Here is a 23,393-nt window from a genome sequence, read left to right as displayed (position 1 = left end):
AGAGACGGGGTTTCACCATGTTGACCAGGATGATCTCAATCTCTTGACCTCGTGATCCACCCGCCTCAGCCTCCCAAAGTGCTGGGATTACAGGCATGAGCCACCGCGCCCGGCCTCAGTAAGATTTCTTAAATAGCTAACATAGCTTAACAGGAAATTTACAAGTGTTTGCATTTAAATATGCTTATAAGAATAAAGCAATATTATTCTGAATGTAAAGAACACATTTGTGAGCTGAATAGGTATTGTCATTTTTTTTGGATGAATGTGTAGTCTGGGAAGTGAGAAGACATTTCATTATTTTAACTTATAGTAATGTAGTTTGATATTTTGTTAGTTTAGTCCTTTATGTTATCAGGTTTTAAAACAAATATGGGTCTCATTACATGGTATCTATTTAATAAAATTTAAGTGTAAATCTAGTTTCTTGAATGTCATTTAATATTATTTTCTGTTTAAAGGTGGAAATAATACTTAAGACTTAAGAAGTTCAGTAAATAACTTGAATATAACTTTGAACATATAGAGAAGACACCAATGGAATGAACTAGAACCAAAGCCAGTCAGAGCTAGAGCTCTGGACTGAAGGTTTAGGATGTGATACACTCAGTGCATTTCTGACTTTCTAGTAATCTAGTAGCTGAATGTGTCACTTGTCTTAGATATTTCTCTTATTGTGATTGTTAAAGAAAAAGACTAGAATGGAAAACTTGCCTCTTTTAAATAATACTGATTTCTTCCGTTCTTCTTCAGGATGAATGCTTCTGCTATTTTTGTTTTTTTGTGTTTTTTGGTTAGCAACATTTATTTCTCCTTGATAAATTTGAGATGCTGGACAAAAACACACAGACTACATATGTGTGGGCATGCCATTCATTACATTGTTGATACACAGAGTAAGTTTATGATGAACCAGTTGGAGAACTGAAGACCTAGTCACTAATCTACTTGGCAGTTAGTAGTTACATATTTTATTATTGTTGGTTTGGGGTACTATAATAGTGATAAAGTAATTGACATATGAAATGCCTTTAACAAATGTCAGTTGAATTTTAATTTTCCTAGAACTTATGTGTTATAAAATACAATTAGAGCTCTCATGACATCATTTGTAGGAAAACTGTACTCTAAATATCATCCAAAAGTAAGTTGGTTAATGTATAATAAATTTTTGTGAACTTACTAATATTATGTAACATTAATTTCAAAAGACTTATGAAGAGGAATGTGAAGAACCAGAAAATAGTGTGCCTTACAAAGTTGAATTAGCTGATGCAGACAGTCAACAAAGGTAAAGCCTTTCTAATTAACTTTGTTTGCATATTGAGTCACTACCTGACACACACACGCACACACAATCAACTATCTTTTTAATGTGAAATTTGTGGTGTCAAAAAACATGTGACATTAATGTTATATTTTACTTAAGCCATGTTTAAATTTCTATATAATATTGCTAATATTTAACAACATTCAGCATTTAGAAAATTGTCTATAGTGATAGGTTTGTACTTTTATTTAATATTTGGATTATTGAATAAATTCTTCTGAACTTAGGGATTGTTATCATCTGAAATGCTTGATCAACTTTGATGTATTTTATATGAGCATTCTTCTTTTCTCCAGCGATACTCTGGATTTTCTTCAGTTTTCTATGAACTCTAAATAAAAAGTTGTATAAATGATTAGGCTGAGAGACTAAAAGCTCCTGTGCTATAGATTACTTTGTAGGTAGATTTCCATGTATAATAAAGTAAATAAATGAAATATAATGGTTTACTTTGTAATCGTGTCGTAGAATTTTGTCATTTCCAAATAAAAAATCATATCTAACTGTATCTGTTAGTAATATTTAAAAAAAAGTCCTTTTTGCTGTTGAAACTTTAGGATTCGTAAACAGTGGAATGAAATTCCTGTTAAGTGTCTCCTCTACCAATTCTTTATTCAGATCAGCTCAGGTCCCTGTCAGCATTTTGCAATAGCTATGGGCCCGAGTGATTCCCCTGGACAGTAAAAGCCAATGTTTAGACACAAAGAATCAGCTATCTAGCAGCAAATGTGCTTTTGGAAGTGGGGTTTCACAGGAGACAACTTTCTGTTCAGCAGATAAGAGGTTTATATCCACCTCTCTATCTCTAAGGAAACGAATGGCACTTCTGTTCTCTAATTTGATTCTTTTATATATCTTATCACATGTCTTTGCTTTGACCCCTGTGTAAGGTGTTAGAGAAGGCAGAGAAAGTTACTGATCATGATTTGACAGTAGTTTTACAGCTTTGGTTTGAGGTTCCCATAGAATCACATTAATTTTATCTCTCTCCTATGGATCATGAGTGACACAAGAAGACTTTTTGGTTGAATATAATCCATAAGTTTTATGATGACATACTGTAGAGCATATATAAATATCATGTATTATTACATATATTATTCAGTTCATAAAGAATGTTAAATTGTAACTATGCATATAGATAGTAATCATTATTAAAAAGTGAAACCTATATATCACATACTGCTTTTAAACTCTCATATCTCATTGATGAACAAATAATATGTTTATCTACTAGTAAATCCTAGATTTCATCAGATTTTAATGAGCTTGAAAGATAACGCTCCCTCTTTAGAAGAAAATGTAAGAAATTAATTCAAGATATTTTGGAAAAGAAACTTTCAACTGAAAGTTTGCAGTTAACTTGGATTTGGTCCAGTTACCTATTCCTGTTAAATCCATAATGTTATTAATTACTTACTGTTGAGAATGTGTTCACAGTAAGGTTAAAATAAATATTAAATTAAGGTAAATAACCCTATTCTATTAAGGTTTTACTATATTTGTTTTAATGACCTAGGACTTTAGAAATTTTCTTTTTTATATCATTTTTTCACCTATATTTTGTTTGTCCCTACATGTAAAAGTTGTGCTTTTCATGATTATCAGAAGAATAGCTTTCCATATGAAAATGACATCCATCAACATCATGTTTTCAATAAGGGGAGGAGAGACTTCTTAAGTCTTTGTCTGAGAAACAGCTCTACTTATTATAAAGATAATTCAAAAGGTAACATTTTTCTTGTTGCTGGATATTATTAATCGTGCATATTGTTAATTTAATAAAACCAATAGCTATTGCCATCCATAAAAGCTTTGTTATGCTGCTCATTTTAAAACCGAAAAAAGCTCAGTATAAAGATGAAAACTGATTGAAAATAGATAATTTTCTAGTAAATATACCATTTAGTAAATGGAAGTCCATGGACAACAGTGTTTGTATGTGTAAGAAAAATTAGCCAATATAGGGTACTCTGAATGTTATATTATAGACTAAGCTAGCATTTAAAAGATTGTGTGGAAGGCCTTTTAGTGACAAAAGTCTGACTGGCACCCTCTTGCCCTCACTTGCACTAAATATTTTACAAAAATATTCAAATCCAATATAAAGTTTCACATGAGGGATAAACTAAAATAAATTACTGGCCAGGTGTGGTGGCTCACTCCTGTAATTTCAGCATTTTGGGAGGCTGAGGCTGGCGGATCACCTGAGGTCAGGGATTCGAGACCAGCCTGCCCAACATGACAAAACCTCATCTCTACTAAAAATAAAAAAAAAAATTAGCCTGGTGTGGTGCTGGATGCTTGTAATATTAGCTATTCAGGAGACTGAGGCAGGAGTATTGCTTGAACCTGGGAGGTGGAGGTTGCAGTGAGCTGAGATTGTGCCACTGCACCCAGCCTGGGCAACAAGACCAAAACGCTGTCTCAAAAAAAAAAACCCCAAAAAAACCCCAAAAAACAAACAAACAAAAAAACAAACCAAATCACCTTGTTTATACCCCTGTGTTGCTATTACTAGTAGTTCCCTAGGGATCTGTAGATTAAAATTCTGTGTGCATATGTCTGGTTTCAATTTCCATATTGTGAGATCATTTAAAGAGAGTCACAGCAAAGTATCCTGACCTAGAAGTCAGATTTTGTTTCCATTTGTGCCTTTAAATCACTGTGTGACCTTGAACATGTGTTACTTGCTTAGACTTCATTTTCCTTAGCAAAAATGTAGCAACTAGATAATTTTCAAGCCTCCTTTTAACTATTAGATTTGATCTACCCAGAATTTTAAGAAAAATTAATAAATATATCATGTGAAGATAAGATTTTTGAGAAATATAGGAGGGCATATTTGAAATTAATAGTTGTAAAACTGATGATTACTTTCTGATTAGGCAGCAGAAGGTAGAAGGCAGTGGTAGATGTGTGGTAATCCTGCTGGTTTTCACATTTTCAAATACTAAACCACTAAATTATTAGGCCAAATATGAACTATAGCCACATGGGAATTTAGGACTTTACAGTACTCCCGTCTTGTCCTGAAGATGAGTATAGTTTGATCAAGCTAGAGCATAGTGTTCCTGTTGCCTCTAAGAAAATGGTGCACATAAATGCACATGTAATTGTTACTTAAAGACACATTTTTGAAATGTTTACTTTTTTGAGCAGTTTTAGGTTCACAACAAAATTAAGCAGAAAGTACAGGGAGTTCCTATATACCCTTTGCCCCATACATATACATAGCCTCCAGAATTATCAACTTCTGGCACCAGACTGGCACATTTGCTACAATAGTTGAATTTACTTTAATACATCAACGTAACTCAATGTCCATAGTTTGTATTAGAGTTCACTCCTGGTGTTGTGCATGCTATCAGTTTTGACAAATGTATATTGTGACATGTATTCACCACTTGTAGTATCATACAGAATACCTTCTCTGCCCTAAAAATTCTCTGTGCTCCACCTGTTTATCCCTCCCTCTGACCAACCCCTGGCAACCACTGATTTTTCTTTTTTTACTGTTCTTTTAGTTTTGCCTTTCCAGAATGTCATACAGTTAGAATAATACAGTACATAGCCTTTAATGATTCTTAGTAATATGCATTTGAGGTTTCTCCATGTCTTTTTATGGCTTGATTTCTCATTTTTTTAGTGCTAAATAATATTCAATTGTATGGATGTATAATAGTTTATCTGCTCCCCTATTGAAAGACATTTTGGTTGTTTCCAAGCTTTGGCAATTATGAACAAAACTACTATAAATACTCATGTGTAGATTTTTATTTGGACTTAAGTTTTCAACTCATTTGGGTAAATACCAAGGAGCATGACTATTGGATCATATGGTACAGGTATGTGTAGTTTTTTTTTTTAATAATTGCCAAACTGTCTTACCAAAGTGGCTATACCATTTTATATTCCTGCCAGCAATTAATGAAAGTTCCTGTTGATTCATATCCTCACCATCAACTGTTGTTGTGTTTCAGATTTTTTCCATCCTAGTAATTGTGTAGTGATATTTTATTTTTTAAAAAATTGCAATTATCTGTTGACATTTGATATCGAGAATATTTTAATATGGTTATTTGCCACCTGTGTATCTTTATTAAAATATCTGTTCAGGTTTCTAGCTAATGTTTTGATTGGGCTGTTTGTTTTGTTATTGTTGAGGTTTTAGATTCTTTTGTATATTTTTAATCACACTCTTTTATCAAATATCTTTTCTAAATATTTTCTTTCAGTGTATGGATTGCCTCTTTATTCTCTGGACTATTTTCCACAGAGTATAAGTTTTTATTTTAATAAAGTTTAGCACATCAATTTTTTCTTTGATGTTGTATCTAGAAAGTTATTGTCATACCCAATGTCATCTAGGTTTTATCCTATGTTATCTTTCAAGAGATTCATAGTTTTACATTTTATATTCAGGTGTGTGATCTACTGAGCTGAATTTTGTGGAGGTGTAAGGTCTGTGTCTATATGTATTGTTTCACATGTGAATATGGTACTCTGTCCCATTGGCTCCAGGTCCAACCAGGGTTAAAAGGGGCCAAGATACAGTTTGGGCCATGGCCTCAGAGTGTGCAAGCCCCAAGCCTTGGTGGCTTTCACATGATTTTGGGCCTGCAAGGCATAGAAGATAAGACTTGAGGTTTGGAAACCTCCATCTAGATATCAGAGGATGTAAAGAAATGCCTAAATTTTCAGGTAGAAGTCTATTGCAGGGGTAGGGCCCTCATGAAGAACCTCTACTAGGGCCATGCAAAGGGGAAATGTGTGGTTGGAACCTCTACTCAGAGTAACCACTGGGGAACTGCCTATTGCAGCTGTGAGAAGAGGGCTACCATCCTCCAGACTACAGAACGGTAGATCCACTGACAGCTTGCACCAGGCAAGCCAGTGGTATTAGGCAGCAAGTTTTATTGAAGTAGAAGTGTTCAGCAGCAACAAAAGCTGTGTTCCTTTCAGAGCAGGGTTACTCCAAAAGCAGTGTACCCAGAGTAGCATCTCGGAGGTGGTTCTACAGTCATGTTTTTAGCCACTTTAATTACATGCAAATTAAAAGATGAGCTATTCAGAAACTTCTAGAAAAGGGGTGACAACTTCAGGTCATCAGGTTGTTGCTGGGGAAACAGGTGGTAGCTTCCAGATGTTGCCATAGCAATGGTAAACTGACATGTCACAGGTATACATGCCTTTTTAACTTTTAGTTCAAGGGTACATGTATAGGTTTGTTACATAGGTAAACTTGTGTCATGGGAGTTTGTTGTACATATTATTTCATCATCCAGGTATTAAGCCATTAGCGATTATTCCTTCTCCTGTAGCGCCTACAACCCTCCACCCTTCAACAGGCCCCAGTGTGTGTTGTTCCCTTCTGTGTGTCCATGTGTTCTCACCATTTTGCTCCCTCTTATAAATGAGAACATGTAGTGCTTAGTTTTCTGTTTTGTTAGTTTGCTAAGGATAATGGCCTCCAGCTCCATCCATGTCCATGCAAAGTACATGACCTCGTTCTTCTGCATAGTATTCCATGGTGTATATGGACCACATTTTCTTTATCCAGTCTGTCATTAATGGGCATTTGGGTTGATTCCATGTTTTTGCTATTGCGAATAGTGCTGCAATGCACATACATGTATACTATCTTTATAACAGAATAATGTATACTCCTCTGGGCACATACCCAGTAATGGGATTGCTGGGTTGAATGGTATTTCTGTTTTTATATTGAGAAATCGCCATACTGTCCTCCACAATGATTGAACTAATTTACACTCCTACCAACAATATATAAGTGTTTCTTTTTCTCCCCAACTTCACCAGCATCTGTTATGTATTTGACATTTTAATAACAGCCATTCTGACTACTGTATGATGGTATCTCATTGCGGTTTCGATTTGCATTTCTCTAAGGATCAGTGATGTTGAGCTTTTTCTCATAGGATTGTTGGCCACATGTATTTCCCTTTTAAAAAAGTGTCTTCTCATGTCTTCGTGTCTTTGTCCACTTTTTATTGTTTTTTTTTTCTTGTAAATTTGTTTAAGTGCCTTATAGCAGCTGGTTATTAGACCTTTGTTGAATTCATAGTTTGCAAACATTTCCCCCCATTGTGTAGGTGGTCTGTTTACTCTGTTGATAGTTTCTTTCACTGTACAGAAGCTCTTTCATTTAATTGGACCCCATTTGTCAATTTTTTGCTTTGCTGCTATTGCTTTTGGCATCTTTGTCATGAAATCTTTGCCTGTGCCTATGTCCTGAATAGGTTGTCTTCCAGGGTTTTCATAGTTTTTAGATTTACATTTAAGTCTTTAACCTATCTTAAGTTAATTTTTGTATATGATGTAAGGAAGGAGTTCAGCTTCAATCTTCAGCATATGGCTAGCCAGTTATCCTACATCATTTTCTGAATAGGGTATTCTTTCCCCATTGCTTGTTTTCATCAGGTTTGTTGAAGATCAGATAGTTGTTGATGTGTGGTCTATTTTCTGGGCTCCCTATTCTGTTCCATTGGTTTATGTGTCTCTTTTTGTACCAGTACCATGCTATTTTGGTTACTGTAACTCTTCAGTATAGTTTGAAGTTGGGTAGCATGATGCCTCTGGTTTTGCTCTTTTTGCTTAGGATTTCCTTAGCTATTGGAGCCCTTTTGGCTCTCAGTTTGACTGTTGTTGGTGTACAGGAATGCTCGTGATTTTTGCACATTGATTTTGTATTCTCAGACTTTGCCAAAGTTATCAGTTTAAGAAGCTTCTGGGTTCAAACTATGGGGTTTTCTGGATTTAGGATCATGTAGTCTACAGCTAGAACTTCCAATATTATGTTGAATAGGAGTGGTGAGAGAGGGCATCCTTGTCATGTGCCAGTTTTCAAGGGGAATGCTTTTGCCCTTTCAGTATGATGTTGGCTGTGTGTTTGTTATATATGTTTCTTATTATTTCGAGGTATGCTTCTTCAGTACCTCGTTTATTGAGAGATTTTAACATGAATGCATGTTGAATTTTGTTGAAAGCCTTTTCTGCACGTATGTGGACATGTGTTATGGAGAGAGGTACTTTTGACTCTTCCCTGTTTCCACCATTCTTCAATTTGGTTTGGAGCCCAGGCCCTGCTTCTGGAGTCAAGCCCTGCCTCCTATTTAAGTTGTAGACACTTTAACATAGGAAATAGCATTTATTTCTCCCCTCAAGTGGAATAATTTTCACTGAGATTTAACAGGGAAGTACATTATTGTGGAAGTTTTATTGTATCAAATAACCTTTACTGTATCAAATAAAGGTTTTCTTCTAAAGGTGTTTCTCCCAATATTTATGCTATCTAAGAAGTAGCTATAGTTGAAAAAAGCTCTAAATACTATGTGTAATTGTTGAGCTATATATAAACATTTGATTGCAACAAGTGAGTCCTTTGTAAGGCTGTAAAGCATTTACATCACTGGAGACAGTTTTATTCAAAGTTTCTACTGTTTTACATAGTCTACTTATAGAGATATTTGTTTTTGGAACAGAATAAGGGATAACCAGAGGAAGCTATATTCAACGTGGATAATGGGGTACATTTATTTAAAATGAAAGCAGTATGGTGTAAACATTTAAAGAATTTTTATTTTTCAGAAAGTCTAGACCAGTGTTTTGCTTACATCCTACACACTATAATCACCTGGAGAACTTAGCAAGGGAAAGTTTAAAAGACCAGTGCCTGAGTCTCACTCTCAGGGTCTGTTTTAATTGATTTGGGGTCAGGCACGTACACGGACAATTTTACAGAGTTCCTTCAGATGATTCGACTATGCAGCCAGGTTAAAAACCAATGAAGTAAACCAAATGATTTATTTAAAGCAGACATAACGAGGTGGGTGACTAATATAATCTTGTTCATTTTGTAGCGTTCTAGAGGCAGNGTATATCTCCATTGTCTTTCCAAATACATCCTTTCCTCTCCTCTTTCCTGTCTTTCTCATTAATTTAGCCAAAGCCCATTTTCTGTGCCCAAACCCTGCTACACATTTTCTGTGCCCACAACTGCTGCTTTTCTTTCATCTGGAACATTTCCCTGTGCCCTCTCTTGATTGCTAGGCATGCTAAGGAAAAATGTCACAATGAAGAAACGTTCCCTCTGTGTTACTTCTCTTAAAATTTGAGTGAGACGAGGAGGTGGAAAAGTGAGAATTGAACCACACACTGAAATAAAAATTTGCATCAATTTTAAGAGTTCATTGCAAAATAAAATACTCCCTTCTTTTACTAGTCTAGCTCCTTAATGTTTTGCTGTATAAATGAATTATGATTACCATTTATGAATGTAAGCATAGTAAAAGTATTTTAACACTGAAACATTCTTAAAGGAATTTGTGAAATACTGTTTGCTGATAAAGTTTTCTACCACAGAACTTTTGGTTTATTAACAGCTTAATTATTTGTTTAAATTTATTTATGTACCTTTTGTAAATGTGTGCTTTTAACAGCAGAAACCTCAAACACAGATTTTGACAACATTGTGGATCCTGATGTGTATTCTCCTGACATTGAAAAAATTGAGGAAAGCACCTTCTTCGAAAGAAGTTTAAAACAGAAAAGTATAGGTTTAGAAAGTAATCAAAAATCTGATGAATCCTGCATGTCACATGAGAGCAAGGATACTTTGCCAAGTATAGGTTTAGAAAAACTTCCCATTGAGGAGAAATTATCTCAAGACATCAAAGAATCCTTGGAATTCAGCAATCTGCATAAGAGGCCAAGCTTTGAAGATTCTAAAACTACAAAGTCATCACTGGTAAATCTCTATTATGTTTATTATATTAAAATTTTATAAGAAATCTCATAAGAAAATGTCTTAGTGACACAATACATTCTCATGTTACTTCCTATTAAAGTTAAAATGTGCTACTTTATATTATTATGAAGTAGTTGAAGAGTGACTCATATGGGAGAGAACATTAATGACTTCTAGGACAAATTCTAATATGAGAAATGCCATTTTAATAAATGGCTTTCTGTGATAAATAATACTTTAAGGCCAACCTTATGCACCATAGTAAGATCACTGTTACTCTTCCAAATGAAATTCATTATGAATAATACTGTATAATAAATCCTTTCTAGCTTTTTACGATAGTGTAGTCAATGGTCAATATAAAATAAATGCAGATATCTAGACAGAACCAGTTACTATGGTTTAATATAAGATGAAGAAGGTAATTCTTTCAGGATGATGGCTAATAAAGAAATAGAGGTGCAGTTTTTGTTTCTTCTCATAGCAAAGGTTAAGTAGCTCATCATTGCATTGTTATCAAATTTTTAAACTATATTTAAATTCCATGCTATATACTAGAAATCTTATTAATTATAATTATTAATAATCCATTCTTTAAAAATTAAGTGAGGCAAACATTTTTAACAACCCTTAAATATCATTTAAAATGAATTCCCATGGTTCCTGAACTGAAGGGGGAAGCAAAAAAGCAAAAGGATGAATACGTGCCCTGCTAATACTTCTGCTGGGAGGATTGGCTTTCTGTGCCTACTTTATGACAGATCTTGTGACTTTGTTAGATAAGAAATGGACACTGACACCTGTGCAAAAACTTAGACCTTTAAATGTCTGATCAGTCACTTAAGGAATGCACTAGGAAAATACCCGTGGGTGCCAAAAATGAGAAAGGAAACTGATCTCAGCAAGTGATCTGGGCTAGGCCAATAAAACGTCTCACCTGAAAAATAGGTATCTTGGGCTTTCATTTAGCATAGATTTGGATATACCTACCCAAATATATATTTGCATATATATTTCTTGCTTGGAAACTTCAAGCCAATATCATTATTGTTAATCCATGCCTGCTAATATCCTGATGTAGCTGACAGAAGTGAATCCTAACACTTTATAAAAGGACATCCTTACAACTTATCCCTCAACAGATTCCACAAAATACAGCTCTGCTTCAGATGGGCTTATCTTCTTATTCCCCCCAGTGAATAAAATAATTGATCATAGCATGAATTTCAGCAGAGAAAACAAGAACTTCAATTTCCAGATTTCCACAGGGCAACATGGAGAGTACTAGGTGACATCTATATATGCAGTGAGCTGTGTAATAAGTGAGGAACCCTGATCTTAAGAAACTTGATCTTTTACGCTAGGCGGTAAGCCTGCCAGACTTTTGTCCTAGAGGAAGATTATCTTTATCACACTGGACAGTAAACAAACTTGCTCTTTGCTGTAGAGACAGATTCAATCTCTATCCTGTGAGATTATATTTAAAATGTTTAAAAATAGAAAGGAAGACATAATAAGAACTTAAGTAATAAGATAGTATGAACTGCTCCATTTATGAAGGCCAATAAAAAGTTCTAACATTCAAAATATATGTATTGAAATTATAATTAAATGGATACTAAATAGAATGTTAAATACAAGTAAGGAGCGAATTATTACCCTAGAAGAAAAGTTTTAAAAATTGCTTGTATTGCAGAAAAGATATATGAATAGTTGGTAATATGCCAGATTGTAAAGTAACAAAGTACAATTCCTGAGCAATATAAATAAAAACAAATCCACACTATGACTTACTTTTTAGATACTCTTAAAATGTTATAATCTTAAAAGAAATAAAAGACAATAGAAAATCATCTCCAAAGAACAGTTACTAGATTGACATTAAAATTCTCATGAACATCAACAGCTAGCCTCAACAATGTAACACAGTGGAATATTAGCTTTAAAGTTCTAATAGAACTAAGTCTAGAGTTCTAAGGCTTGCTAAACTGTCATTCAAGACCAAGAATAAAATAATGTCAAGTTTAGAAAAAAGTTCAGATGATTTACTTATTTCCTCTCTTGAAAGAACATCTGAATGATATACTTCAAAAAGAAAGAAGTCAAACCCAGAGGAAGTAGGATACAAAAAATAATAGTGTGAGGGGAAAATGACAAATATATTAGATGTATTACAAAATAATTATTATAACGCCAAATCTGAGAATTATAAAAGAAGGAATTTGAATGGGAATCACATGTACCATAACTTGTAAGACTGTTAGGTATGTATGATTAGAGCTCAAAGTACTAAGATTCTGTATTGTAAAGGAAGGTAGGAATCATTGTAGGGATAATTGACTAAGTATGGCGTTTTAGTCAATTATACATGTTAAAAACTTTGAGTAACAGTTAAAATATAACAGATACAATGTATACCATCCAAAACACTAAAGGAAAAGGGGAGTATAGAAAACCCAATTAACTAAAATGGTCAGGAAATAAATGCATCAAAGGAAAAATTGTATGGTTAATGTTGGGTGTACAATTCCTCTTAGGTCTCTCATGTTTTCTTGCACATCTTTTAAGCAAAAGCGCTTACTGCATTTGTTCCAAAGTATATTTTCAAGGGTTCTTGTATAGAAAACGGCCTAGAAAGATAGAGATTGTGAACATCTTCAGAGCAAAGAGTAGGTTTGTTTACTGTCTGGTGTAATAAAAATAATGTTTTCCTCTATGGCAAAGGTCAGGCAGGCTTACTGCCCAGTATTAAAGCATTGGATTTCCTAAGGTCAAGATTTCTCTCCTGTAACACAGCTCAGTGTATGTGCGGATGTCATGTGGCTTCCTTCATGATGTCCTGTGAAAATTGGGTTCTGGGAATTGGTACAAATGATGATACTCTGGCAACTGCTATTGTTGTGAGTGATAAAGTCCTTTGTCTCTGAACAAGGAGTCTTGTGTCTTCTTCCAGCATCCACGAAACTATAACAGGCTTGCAAGCAGGGTAAAATCTCAGATGCTTCACAGTTCTTGTCAGTAAGTAGAAAGAGTAAAGCTGACAGGAGTAAATCCAATCATATAAGTAATTAGAATAAATGTGGACTGTGTGTGTGTGTATGTGTGTGTGTAATTTTACCAGAACGCTACTTAAAACATAGGGTAGCGGGATGAATTTCAGCATAAAGGCAAGCACTAATTAAAAAAAATAAAACTTTAAGGCAATAAAACATCTTCAGGACAAAGGGGACCATTATATAGTCTGTGAAATCAACTATTTAATAGGAAGATTAAAACAAAATCTGAATTTGTATGTACCTATCAATATAGCCTCAGATATACTGTAGCAAAAATGGACAAAACTACATGGTATTATTGACAGATCCATCAACCCAAAAAGATTTTCCATTAGTAAAGATAGACAAGATTTGATAAATACAAATAAGCTTAAAGAACATATTTTGAATCACATAGTCAATATTTAGAGAATGTGTGTTTTTTGTAAGAACACATGGAACTTTTACAAAATACACGTTATAACACATTACAAAAATAAGTCCACAAAGGAGTTTTCAAAAAGTGCTAAAGAAATCATATTATACACTGTTTTCCAACCATAATATAATAAATTTAAAATTGATAGCAAAATGCTAACAAAATTAAATACAATTCAAATATGTCTAGGTTAAAGAAAAACTCAGAATAGAAGGTAGAAATATTTAGAATTGAATGTAAGCAAAACCATCACAGATAAATGATGTATAGGATGAAACTCAAATACAATTTACTGGGAAATTTATAATCCCAAATGCAAGAAAAGTAAAAATTAATGAACTATGAATCTGACCCCAAAATAATAAAGCAATAATAAACTCAAAGGAATTCACTGGGAAAACTCTTTCCTGCCATTCTCTTCAATTGAGTAGGAGAGGATAAGGAAACATGCATTGCCCTCCGGCCTTGCCTGAAGATTTATCCAATGGATTCATCCAATCCATTTTCTCAGGGAACTTTTCATTTAGGTAGATAGTCTGATGATTTGTACCCCATCTGACTTCCTGGTCTATTATGAACTGATAAGAGTTTGTCAAGATAGCTGTGACTTAAATAGCACCAATAATTTATAGCAGGGTTCCTTCTTTTATGTGGTAATACATACCATCCTATTCAATTAATGTAACAAGTGTCACGAAATTTAGATTTTATTAAAAGGAAGGTTTGTGACATGAACATAGAGAGGGGAACAGCATACTCTGGGGCTCATCAGAAGGTGGCGAGTGGGAAGAGAGAGGGGATTAGAAAAAATAAATAGTGGGTACTAGGCCTAATACCTGGGTGATGAAATAATCTGTACAACAAATCTCCATGACACAAATTTACCTTTGTAACAGACTTGTACATGTACCTCTGAACTTAAAAATAAAAGGAAGGTGTATGTGGCTGGGATACATTCTTGTTTATTCAATTTAAGACTATCAATTTGCTTAGTATAAAATATAGCTCAGTATAAAATATGTCCTGATAGAGCTTGTTCAGGAAACAATCTGAATGAGAATTTAAGTGCATAAGATCCATAAACTTCTCAGCAGCTCGAACCTGCTGACATAATCAAAGACCAGTGACTGTTGTAAAATGGCTTATATCATTATTGCTTTTTTTCAATTAGGTGAGATTAAGTGTAGTCCTGGACAGTAATAAAATAGTGACATGTAAAGCCTGCTGTTTCCTCATTGGGGATACTGGATTGAGAGATTTGAAGTTTTTTCAGGAAAAATGTCACAGGATTTTAAAAGAATTCTCAACAAACTAATGGGTTTCTACCTCAAGGCTTGCCCCTTTTATAAATAAAGAATGTTTTAATCCATTCCTAGGTTATTATATCTGAGGAATAAAAAACTGTAAATAGTTTAACAGAAATCGTCCACCACTGGTAAGATAGGACTTAAACTGAGTGTCAAAGATTCTCCCCCAGCGTGTTATTACAGGAGATGGCTAATCTCTGTAAAGAGTTAAGTTGCTGGGTCACAAGAGAATTTGAGGAGTTGCAAAACAAAAGGTGAAAGCAGGTGGAGGGGAGCTATAAAATAGAGCTTTGTAAAGTGGCCATCAGAATTGGTACTTCACAGCTTGTAGACTGAGTTCCTGCTTTTGAATACAGTGGTTCAATCTACTTTCTTTTCATTCCTAAGAACTATACCTGAACCTATTTTTACTCTTTTTCTGTCCTAGTAGAAGCCATTATATCAGAAGAAACTACTTAGAAATCTATTGTGCTCCATCCAAATAGAGTATAAAATTGTTGATTTTGTACTTCAGTTTTCAATAATTGATTTCTGTATAAGGTGGAACTTCCTATGGAATTAAGTACTAATGTGTAGGGCAGTAGTTAGGAAAACAAGGGACTAATCAGGGGTCCTTTGTTCTGGCTCTAAAACTATCAATAGTTAACTTTGTAAATTTGTACTAAAAGTTATACAAAACAAAACTATTTTAGGATTTTTATCTGTAAACCAAGACATTCCAAACTCTTCCAGATCTGCTATTGCATAATTCAAATATAAGCTTCACTAGAGTGGAAATAATTCTGCTATTGTTTATCAGTGTCTGGGAAGGAATATGTGCTGGAAACTTTGGACATAGATTTGTCTTTGAATGACGTGCTTTATTGGTCACTAGCTTTGTTCTTTAATATGCTATCATTTATATGATTTATAAATTTATATAAAATTAAAGCAATTTACTTTACATTGATTTCTTGGAACAGACCAGATTTGGACATTAATTAAATTCATTAGGGAATTGTTAAAAGCTGATAGCTGCTCTGATTATACTATAACCTCATCTAGAACTCTTACTTGTGAATTCCTAATCTGTTTCTACTGGATTCACATTTTTAAAAATCCCAGTTGTATCAGATATAGGTGAAGGGGAGGAAGGCAGCAAATGACACTGCCACATGTGTACCTATGCAACAATCTTGCATGTTCTTCACATGTACCCCAAAACCTAAAATGCAAAAAAAAAAAAAAATTCCAGTTGTAGTCAATCCTAGAATAAGAACATGTAAAAATGAATTAACAGAATTAATAAGGTGGCAGGATAAGTCTAGGTTTCAAATCAGGTGGACCTATATTCAAAGCCTAGGTCTGCTAGTTTCTATATAAACTTTATAAATTAGTTATCTTCCTCTCACTTCAGTTTCCTACTTGTGTATTTGTCTCATGATGAATATTTTGTTAACTAAGATCTTTTTCTATGATCATTGTCAGGTCACATATTTCCCATTGGTATTTTACTTTCAACTTTGAAATTATTTTATATATAGACAAAGACACTAAAAGTCACAGCACATGAAATTAAGTCTGTATTCCAGGCTAATTTATGTGCAAGGAGACAGGAATGAAAATAAAGGAAGAAAGAGAAAAAAAAATTATTTCATGAACTTCTGTCCTCCTTGGATTAATATCAACTTTCAGAGAATTACTATCATTTTAGTTAGAACTTACTATATATAGATGTTATATTATTATTTGTCTCCACTGTTAGAAACTAAAGTTGATAAGGGAAGAATTTGTGCCAAGTATATAGTAGGTATCTGATAAATGAATATGGTTTTTTGTGTTAATGAGGTAGAAAATAAACTTAATACTGTTGAATATTTTTTTCTTAGTTGTTACAAGAAATAGCCTGTAGAAGTAAACCTATAACAATGCAATATCAAGGACTTGAGAGATTCTTTATTTTTGATGCAAATGAAAGACTCAAGCTACCTCCTTCTCATCCTTTAGAATGCGACTATTCCAGTACTAGGATTACACTTGCAGGTAAATTTCTAACTCATTTTTCTAAAACAGTCTGTCCTCATCTTAGGAAACACTGGGCAATTCTGTTCAATGGATAAAATAATTTTCTTCTTTCCATTCAAAATTTATTAACCTTGTATGAGTTGCCATATATTTACATTTAAGATTGCTGTCAGAATGTGAGAAAATAGGACTTATAATGAAACTAGGAAAGATTATTTTTAGAATTTAGAAGTGTGGTTGTTTTAGACTTTTAGTGTTGCTATAAAGGAATAACCAAGGCTAGATAATTTATAAATAGAAGAGGTTTATTTGACTCAGAGTTCTGCAAGCTGTATAAGAAGTATGGTGCCAACATCCACTTTACATTACGGTCAATAGGGCACAAAAGTTCCAATTATTACACATTCTTGACAGTACCTGTTCTTTTCTTTTTTTGAAGGGAGGGACAATAGTCATCCTCACGGTTCTGAGGTGGTATATTATTGTAGCTTGTATTTTCATGATTATTAATAATGTTGACCATTTTTATGTGCTTATCATGTCATTTGTATATACTCTTTGGAGAAATGTCTATTAAATTCCTTAGCTCATATTTTAATTGGTTTATTTGTTTTTTTTGTCATTGAGTTGTAGAAGTTCCTTATTATATTCTGGATACTACATCTTCATAAGATATATTGTTTGCAATTATTTAATCCCATTCTGTGGATTGCTTTTTTACTCTGTTGCTGATCCAATTTTTTCAAAGTTTTATGAAGTCCAATTTGTCTATTTTTGTGGTTGCTGTTTCCTGTGCCTTGAGGGTCATTTTTAGAATTCATTTCCAAAGCCAAAGTCATGGCCCTATACTTTCTTCTAAGGTATTTGTAGTTTTAGGTTTTACATTTAGGTCTTTGATCAATTTTGAGGTTATTTTTGTAAACGGTATTAAAGGTCCAGATTCATTATTTTGCATATGGATATCAAGTTTTCCAGCATCATTTGTTGAAAAGACCATTCTTTTACCCATTGAATGGTCTAGGCACCATTGTCAAATATTATTTGGCTAAGAGAGATTTTAAGTGTTCTCACCACACACACACACACACACACACACACACACACACAGACACACAAATGAATGATTGGTGAGATAAGACATATATTAACTTAATTTAGCCATTCTACAATATATGCATATTTCAAATTATGTTTTATACAATAAGTATATATACTTTTTTTTCAAATCATTATAATTGGACCATATATGTGAGGATTTATTTCTGGGTTGTTTATCCCATTTCATTGGTCTGTATGTCTGTCTTTGTACCAGTATCACACTGTTTTAATTACAGTGTCTTTGTTATAAGTTTTGAAATCAGAAAGTATGAGTCTTCCTGCTTTGCTCTTGTTTTCAATATTGTTTTGGCTATTCAGGGTCCTTTGTGATTGCATGCAAATTTTAGAATGATTTTTAAAAATTTCTACAAAAAATGTAATTGAGCTTTTGATAGAGATTATATTGAAACTGTAGATCACTTTGGTTAACATTGGCATCTTAGCACTATTGATTCTTCCAGTTCATGAATATGAGATATGTTTCTGTTTATATATGTCTTCATTAGTTTATTTCAGCAATGTTTTATAGTTTTCATTGCACAAGTCTTTCACCTCCTTGGTTATGTTGATTTCTAAATATTTGTTTATTTTTGATGCTATTGTGAATGGAATTGTTTCCTTTATTTCCTTTTTCAGGCTGTTCATTGTTAGCATATAGAAATACAATTGGTATTTGCCTATTGACTTTGTATCCTGCTACTTCACTGATGTCATTTATTCTAACAGAATTTTTTGTGTGGAATCTTTAGTGTTTCCTACATATAAGATTATATCATCTGGGAACACAGATAATTTTACTTCTTCTTTTGTAATTCAAATGTATTTTGTTTCTTTTTCTTGTCTGTTCTGGCTACTTATATAGAATAGAAGTAGCAAAAGCAGACACCCTTTCCTTGCTCTAGATTTTAGAAATTGTTCTGTTTTTTACTATTGAGCTTGATATTTACTGTGGTTTATTAATATATTACTTTTATTATGTAGAGGCATTTTCCTTTTATTCCTAGTTTGTTGGGTGTTCTTATCATAATAGTGTGTTGGATTTTTTCAAATGATTTTTCTGCATAAATTGAGATGATCATTTTTTTCTTTCATTCTGTAAATGTGGTGTATTACACTGATGGATTTTCATATGCTGAACCATCCTTACATTTCAGAAATAAATTTTATTTGATTATGATATATAATCCTTTTTAATATGCTGGAGAATGTGGCTTCCTAGTACTTTGAAGATTTTATATCACTGATTATAGATGATATTGTTCTGTTGTTTTCTTTAATTGTAGTGTCTTTATTTGGCTTTATTATCAGTGTAGGTCTAGATTCACAGATTGAGTTGATGTACCTCCTCTTTAATTTTTTGGAAAAGTTTGAGGACTGGTGTTATTTCTTCAAATGTGTGATAGAACTCACCAGTGATGCAATTAGGCCCAGGACTTCTTTTTATTGGAAAATGTTTGATTACAGATTTAGTCTCCTTACTAGAGATACATATATTCCAATTTTTTTGTTTTTTCCTGATTTTCTGGTTTCTATTTTGAAAGCTAGATCTTGGTGTTATCTATATTCTTAGTCATCCTATGTATTCAAATGTGTTTATTCACTTAGAAACAATAATACTTTATGTTGTATGGTTATATACTTAAAAAAATTTTAAATTAAAATATATTAATTTATAGATTTTTATTTTGTAATAAGATTTTGTATTTCATAATACATATCATTGTTATAAATATTCTTTATTCTGTTAAATATTGTCTATGAAGACATAAATATAAAACTAATAAAATGAATTTTCTTCTTTTTAAACTTTATAATTTTTCAATTTCAGAAGACAGAGAATGGATTCCAGACCATAGCTTAAGTGAACATGCTGATAATGCAATTGTCTTGGGTGTTCTGCAGGGTGCTCAGAATCCATCATCAAGTAGAAAACAGCCAAAGACGGGTAACATTGACTCAAAGGCAGCAGTGCCATATTGGCAGCTTACTACCTTTAGCAGTTTGCTTTTAGCAGTTTAGTAGACACCTGAAATTTAGTTTTTGAAGTTCTATAATTTAAATTCATTCATTTTAACTAAATGATCTTGACTTTTCTTCTAAAACCCAAGCACAAAAACAAATGTGCTCATTTTTCCAAAGGCATGGATTATAGTCTTATATTTTCCATAACAATGTATTCGAGAATAATATTTGCAGAATGTAGTTAAGGATATGGCATATTTTAAACAATCCTTATAAAATATATACTCAGTTTTATTACTCACTCGGGAAGCAGTATGCTTATACCAGATTTTGCATACTCTTTCACTTGGTGTATATTATGATCAGACACAGCCATATGTGAAATGTTTGACTTAGGTTAAGATTGCTGCTTATTGCTGGGATTGAAGAAGGTTAGTTCTAAATATAAGTCTGTTTTTTATTTAATTTATATTTGTTTTGATTTTTTTAAATTTTGTATCCTGCAACTTTATTGAATTTATCAGATCTTTTTTATTATTATACTTTAATTTCTGGGGTACATGTGCAGATCATACAGGATTATTACATAGCAGAGACATGGATGAGGCTGGAAACCATCATACTCAGCAAACTGACACAAGAACAGAAAACCAAACACTGCATATTCTCACTCATAAGTGGGTGTCGAACAATGAGAACACATGGACACAGAGAGGGAAATATCACACACTAAATATAATTCTTATGTATTAACCCTGGAATCTTGATTTCAGTTTATTAGCTCTATTCTCTAAACAAAGTAATTATAAGATTTTCTATAGAATAATTCTTTTGACATATTGAATATCTATTGTAATATTTTCCTAATGAGTGTATACACAGTATATGACTATTATTAAAATCACTAGTATTATTAGAACATTACTGTTATCCCATTATACCATCTATAGTGGGTTTCTCTTTATGCCAAATTAGGAAGTTGCAGTAGATAACTAATGAATTCAGATAATTCGGCATATATTTTGAGGATATTAGCACTTTGCTTGGCTCTGAGGATAAAAGAGATACAGAAGTAATATTCCCTGATCTTAGTGAGCTTACAGTTTAGGAAGAATCCTTGAGAAAGTGGACTATTTGCCGTGGTTTAAAGGCTATCTTCAAGGCAGAAATTTAATTGCATATGTTTTGTCTCTATATTTAAGACACAAGTCTCTCTTGCCCTAAAATCTATGATTAAAACTCTCTGGCTAGCTTAGATCCTTTTCATATGCATTTATGTTGAGAATCTGTCAGATATAAATTTTTTTTTAATTTTTATTTTTATTCTCTATGGCTCAAGAGCTTCGAGTCCAGTGTAAAGTTTCTTAAAAGTCAGTGTTGACATAATCACCTGGGAAATCTCTTGGAATGCAGATTTCTGGATCTAACTCTTAGGGATTCTGATTAGTTAAGGCTGAGGTAATGCCTAGGAAATTGCATTTATTTTTTCAACAACAACTTACTGTTATGCTAATATAGATAGTCCAAATGCCATATTTTAAGAAAAGTGCTATACATTTATATATATATATATATATATATATATATATAAAATGTATGTGTGAATATGTAAATTATACCACATATAAGTTTTATGAAAAAGCCTATGAGTAATTTGCTTTTGGACATCAATAGGTAATTAATGTATTGGACATCAATAAAGTAATTTGCTTTTGGACATCAATAGGTAACATCAATAGGTAATTATAGCTAATATGTCCTATTAGCTATAATAGTTAGATATATAAGCAGAGTGTTTTAAGAAATAGGGATGATAAAATAATGACTTTGCTATTGAAAAGTGTAGATTGGCAAGATATTAGAAACTAGGTAACATTCAGTTGAGTCTTTAAACATTTATAAGGTTTATCAGCCACAGACGTTAGGAAATGGCTTTATGAACAGGAATAGTGACCTAAAATAAACTAAAAATTTTCTGGCTCTGTCACAAGTTATAGAAATCTTGTATTCTGCACCGATGCCAGTATATAAAGGAATTTTCGTTTCCATAAAATTTTAAAAGTCATGAATGTAAAAACATTGTCGCTATATGTGTTTAGCAGCAAGTTCATCCATTCTTTCCATCCCTGCCATAATTTAATCCTCCCTACGCCATCCTCCTCTTTCTGTACATGGCAACCCTATCCAAACATTGATTAAGTCTGAAATTTGGGAGTCATCTTGCCTCTCACTCAGTGCATCTTAATTGTCTTTAGATTCTGCTGATTTCAGCTCTAAAATAGAGCCCAACTCTAACTACTTTTACCTCCACTCTTCAAGATTAGCCCAAGCCATTTGTCTGTCATCTCTCATTTGTCTCCAATTTTCACTTTTACCTATCCCCAAACCATGTTGCTATAATTAATTTCCATTATATTCTACTACTTATAATAAGTGAGTGAATTGTTTATACTCCTAACAGTATTGACATTTATAGTTTCTAGGGAGTGAATCATACTTTCCATAAATGTAAACTGTATATTGTATCATGCCATTCTATTGCCTAAAGCATTCCATAGTTTCCTATAGAAAACAGAAAAAGGTATGCCTTACCATGTATCTCACAGCAACGCCTTGGTTGGCTACCCATCTCTCCTAACTGCATCTTCTCTTGCACTTTAGCCATAATTGCTTTCTTTCTGTTCTTAGTCCACTCTCTTACTCACTTCTTAGCCTTAGAATTAGATCTTACCTCTTATCCAGGGTGCTCTAAAATTTCCCTCTCCATTCTCACACTCTTCATATAATTGGTTCTTTTTCATTTTTCAGTCTCATGCCAGATGCTTCCTCCTTAGAGAGGCCTTCTGACGTCACCCTATCTAGTGCTGGTCTCTTGAGTCCCTCTATCACATTTACCTTCTTTTATCTTTCTTGTAGAAGCTATCACTATTTAACATCATTTTATTAGCTTTTTTCCTGCTCTCTCTTACCCTTGGTTGGAAAGAAATCAAGGACTAGCTTCTCCTGTGCACTGGTGTATCTTCAGTAATAGAACAGGACCTGGCCTATTGTAAGTGCTCAGTAAGCATTTTCCAATGAGTAGAGTAGGCTAGTAGAACTATGTATTAGTTTGGAGCACAACATGAGGATAGAGGCAATGTCTTATTCACTTTTGAATACTCTGATCCTGACACAATGCCTGGCAGTTTTAGGACTTAATACATAATTTTATAATTGAATTTGATTATTAATTCACAAGTTATCAAAGTTGGAAGGAATTTAAGACATTATACTTTCCAATTCCTGAATTTTATTTCATAGTCGATTTCTAATTCTATGAGATAACACAATAACATTCAAAAAAAGGTTTAGTATTCTTTTTTTTTTTTTTTTTTTTTTTTTTTTTTTTGAGACGGAGTTTCGCTCTTGTTACCCAGGCTGGAGTGCAATGGCGCGATCTCGGCTCACC

At 33.2% G+C, this 23,393-nt stretch overlaps 1 protein-coding gene across 13 annotated transcripts in view; it reads left to right on the top strand.

Annotated features, from left to right (window-relative positions):
• ZBBX (zinc finger B-box domain containing) overlaps positions 1–23,393 on the top strand; it is a 117,782-nt gene that overhangs the window by 76,488 nt on the left and 17,901 nt on the right. For 9 of the 13 annotated variants that reach the window (XM_017503266.2, XM_017503270.2, XM_017503269.2 and 6 more), the window contains 5 exons: positions 1,212–1,291; positions 2,917–3,059; positions 9,793–10,100; positions 16,750–16,903; positions 19,812–19,928. In XM_017503266.2, coding sequence (XP_017358755.1) covers positions 1,212–1,291; positions 2,917–3,059; positions 9,793–10,100; positions 16,750–16,903; positions 19,812–19,928 — 802 coding nt within the window. The remainder of the gene's footprint in view (positions 1–1,211; positions 1,292–2,916; positions 3,060–9,792; positions 10,101–16,749; positions 16,904–19,811; positions 19,929–23,393) is intronic. The other 4 variants (XM_037729505.1, XM_017503274.2, XM_017503267.2 and 1 more) reach the window with 2 other exon arrangements.

Source organism: Cebus imitator, unplaced genomic scaffold (assembly GCF_001604975.1).
Source record: "Cebus imitator isolate Cc_AM_T3 unplaced genomic scaffold, Cebus_imitator-1.0 Scaffold308, whole genome shotgun sequence".
Taxonomy (NCBI): Eukaryota; Metazoa; Chordata; class Mammalia; order Primates; family Cebidae; genus Cebus; species Cebus imitator.
This window is presented reverse-complemented; position numbering and strand designations above follow the sequence as displayed.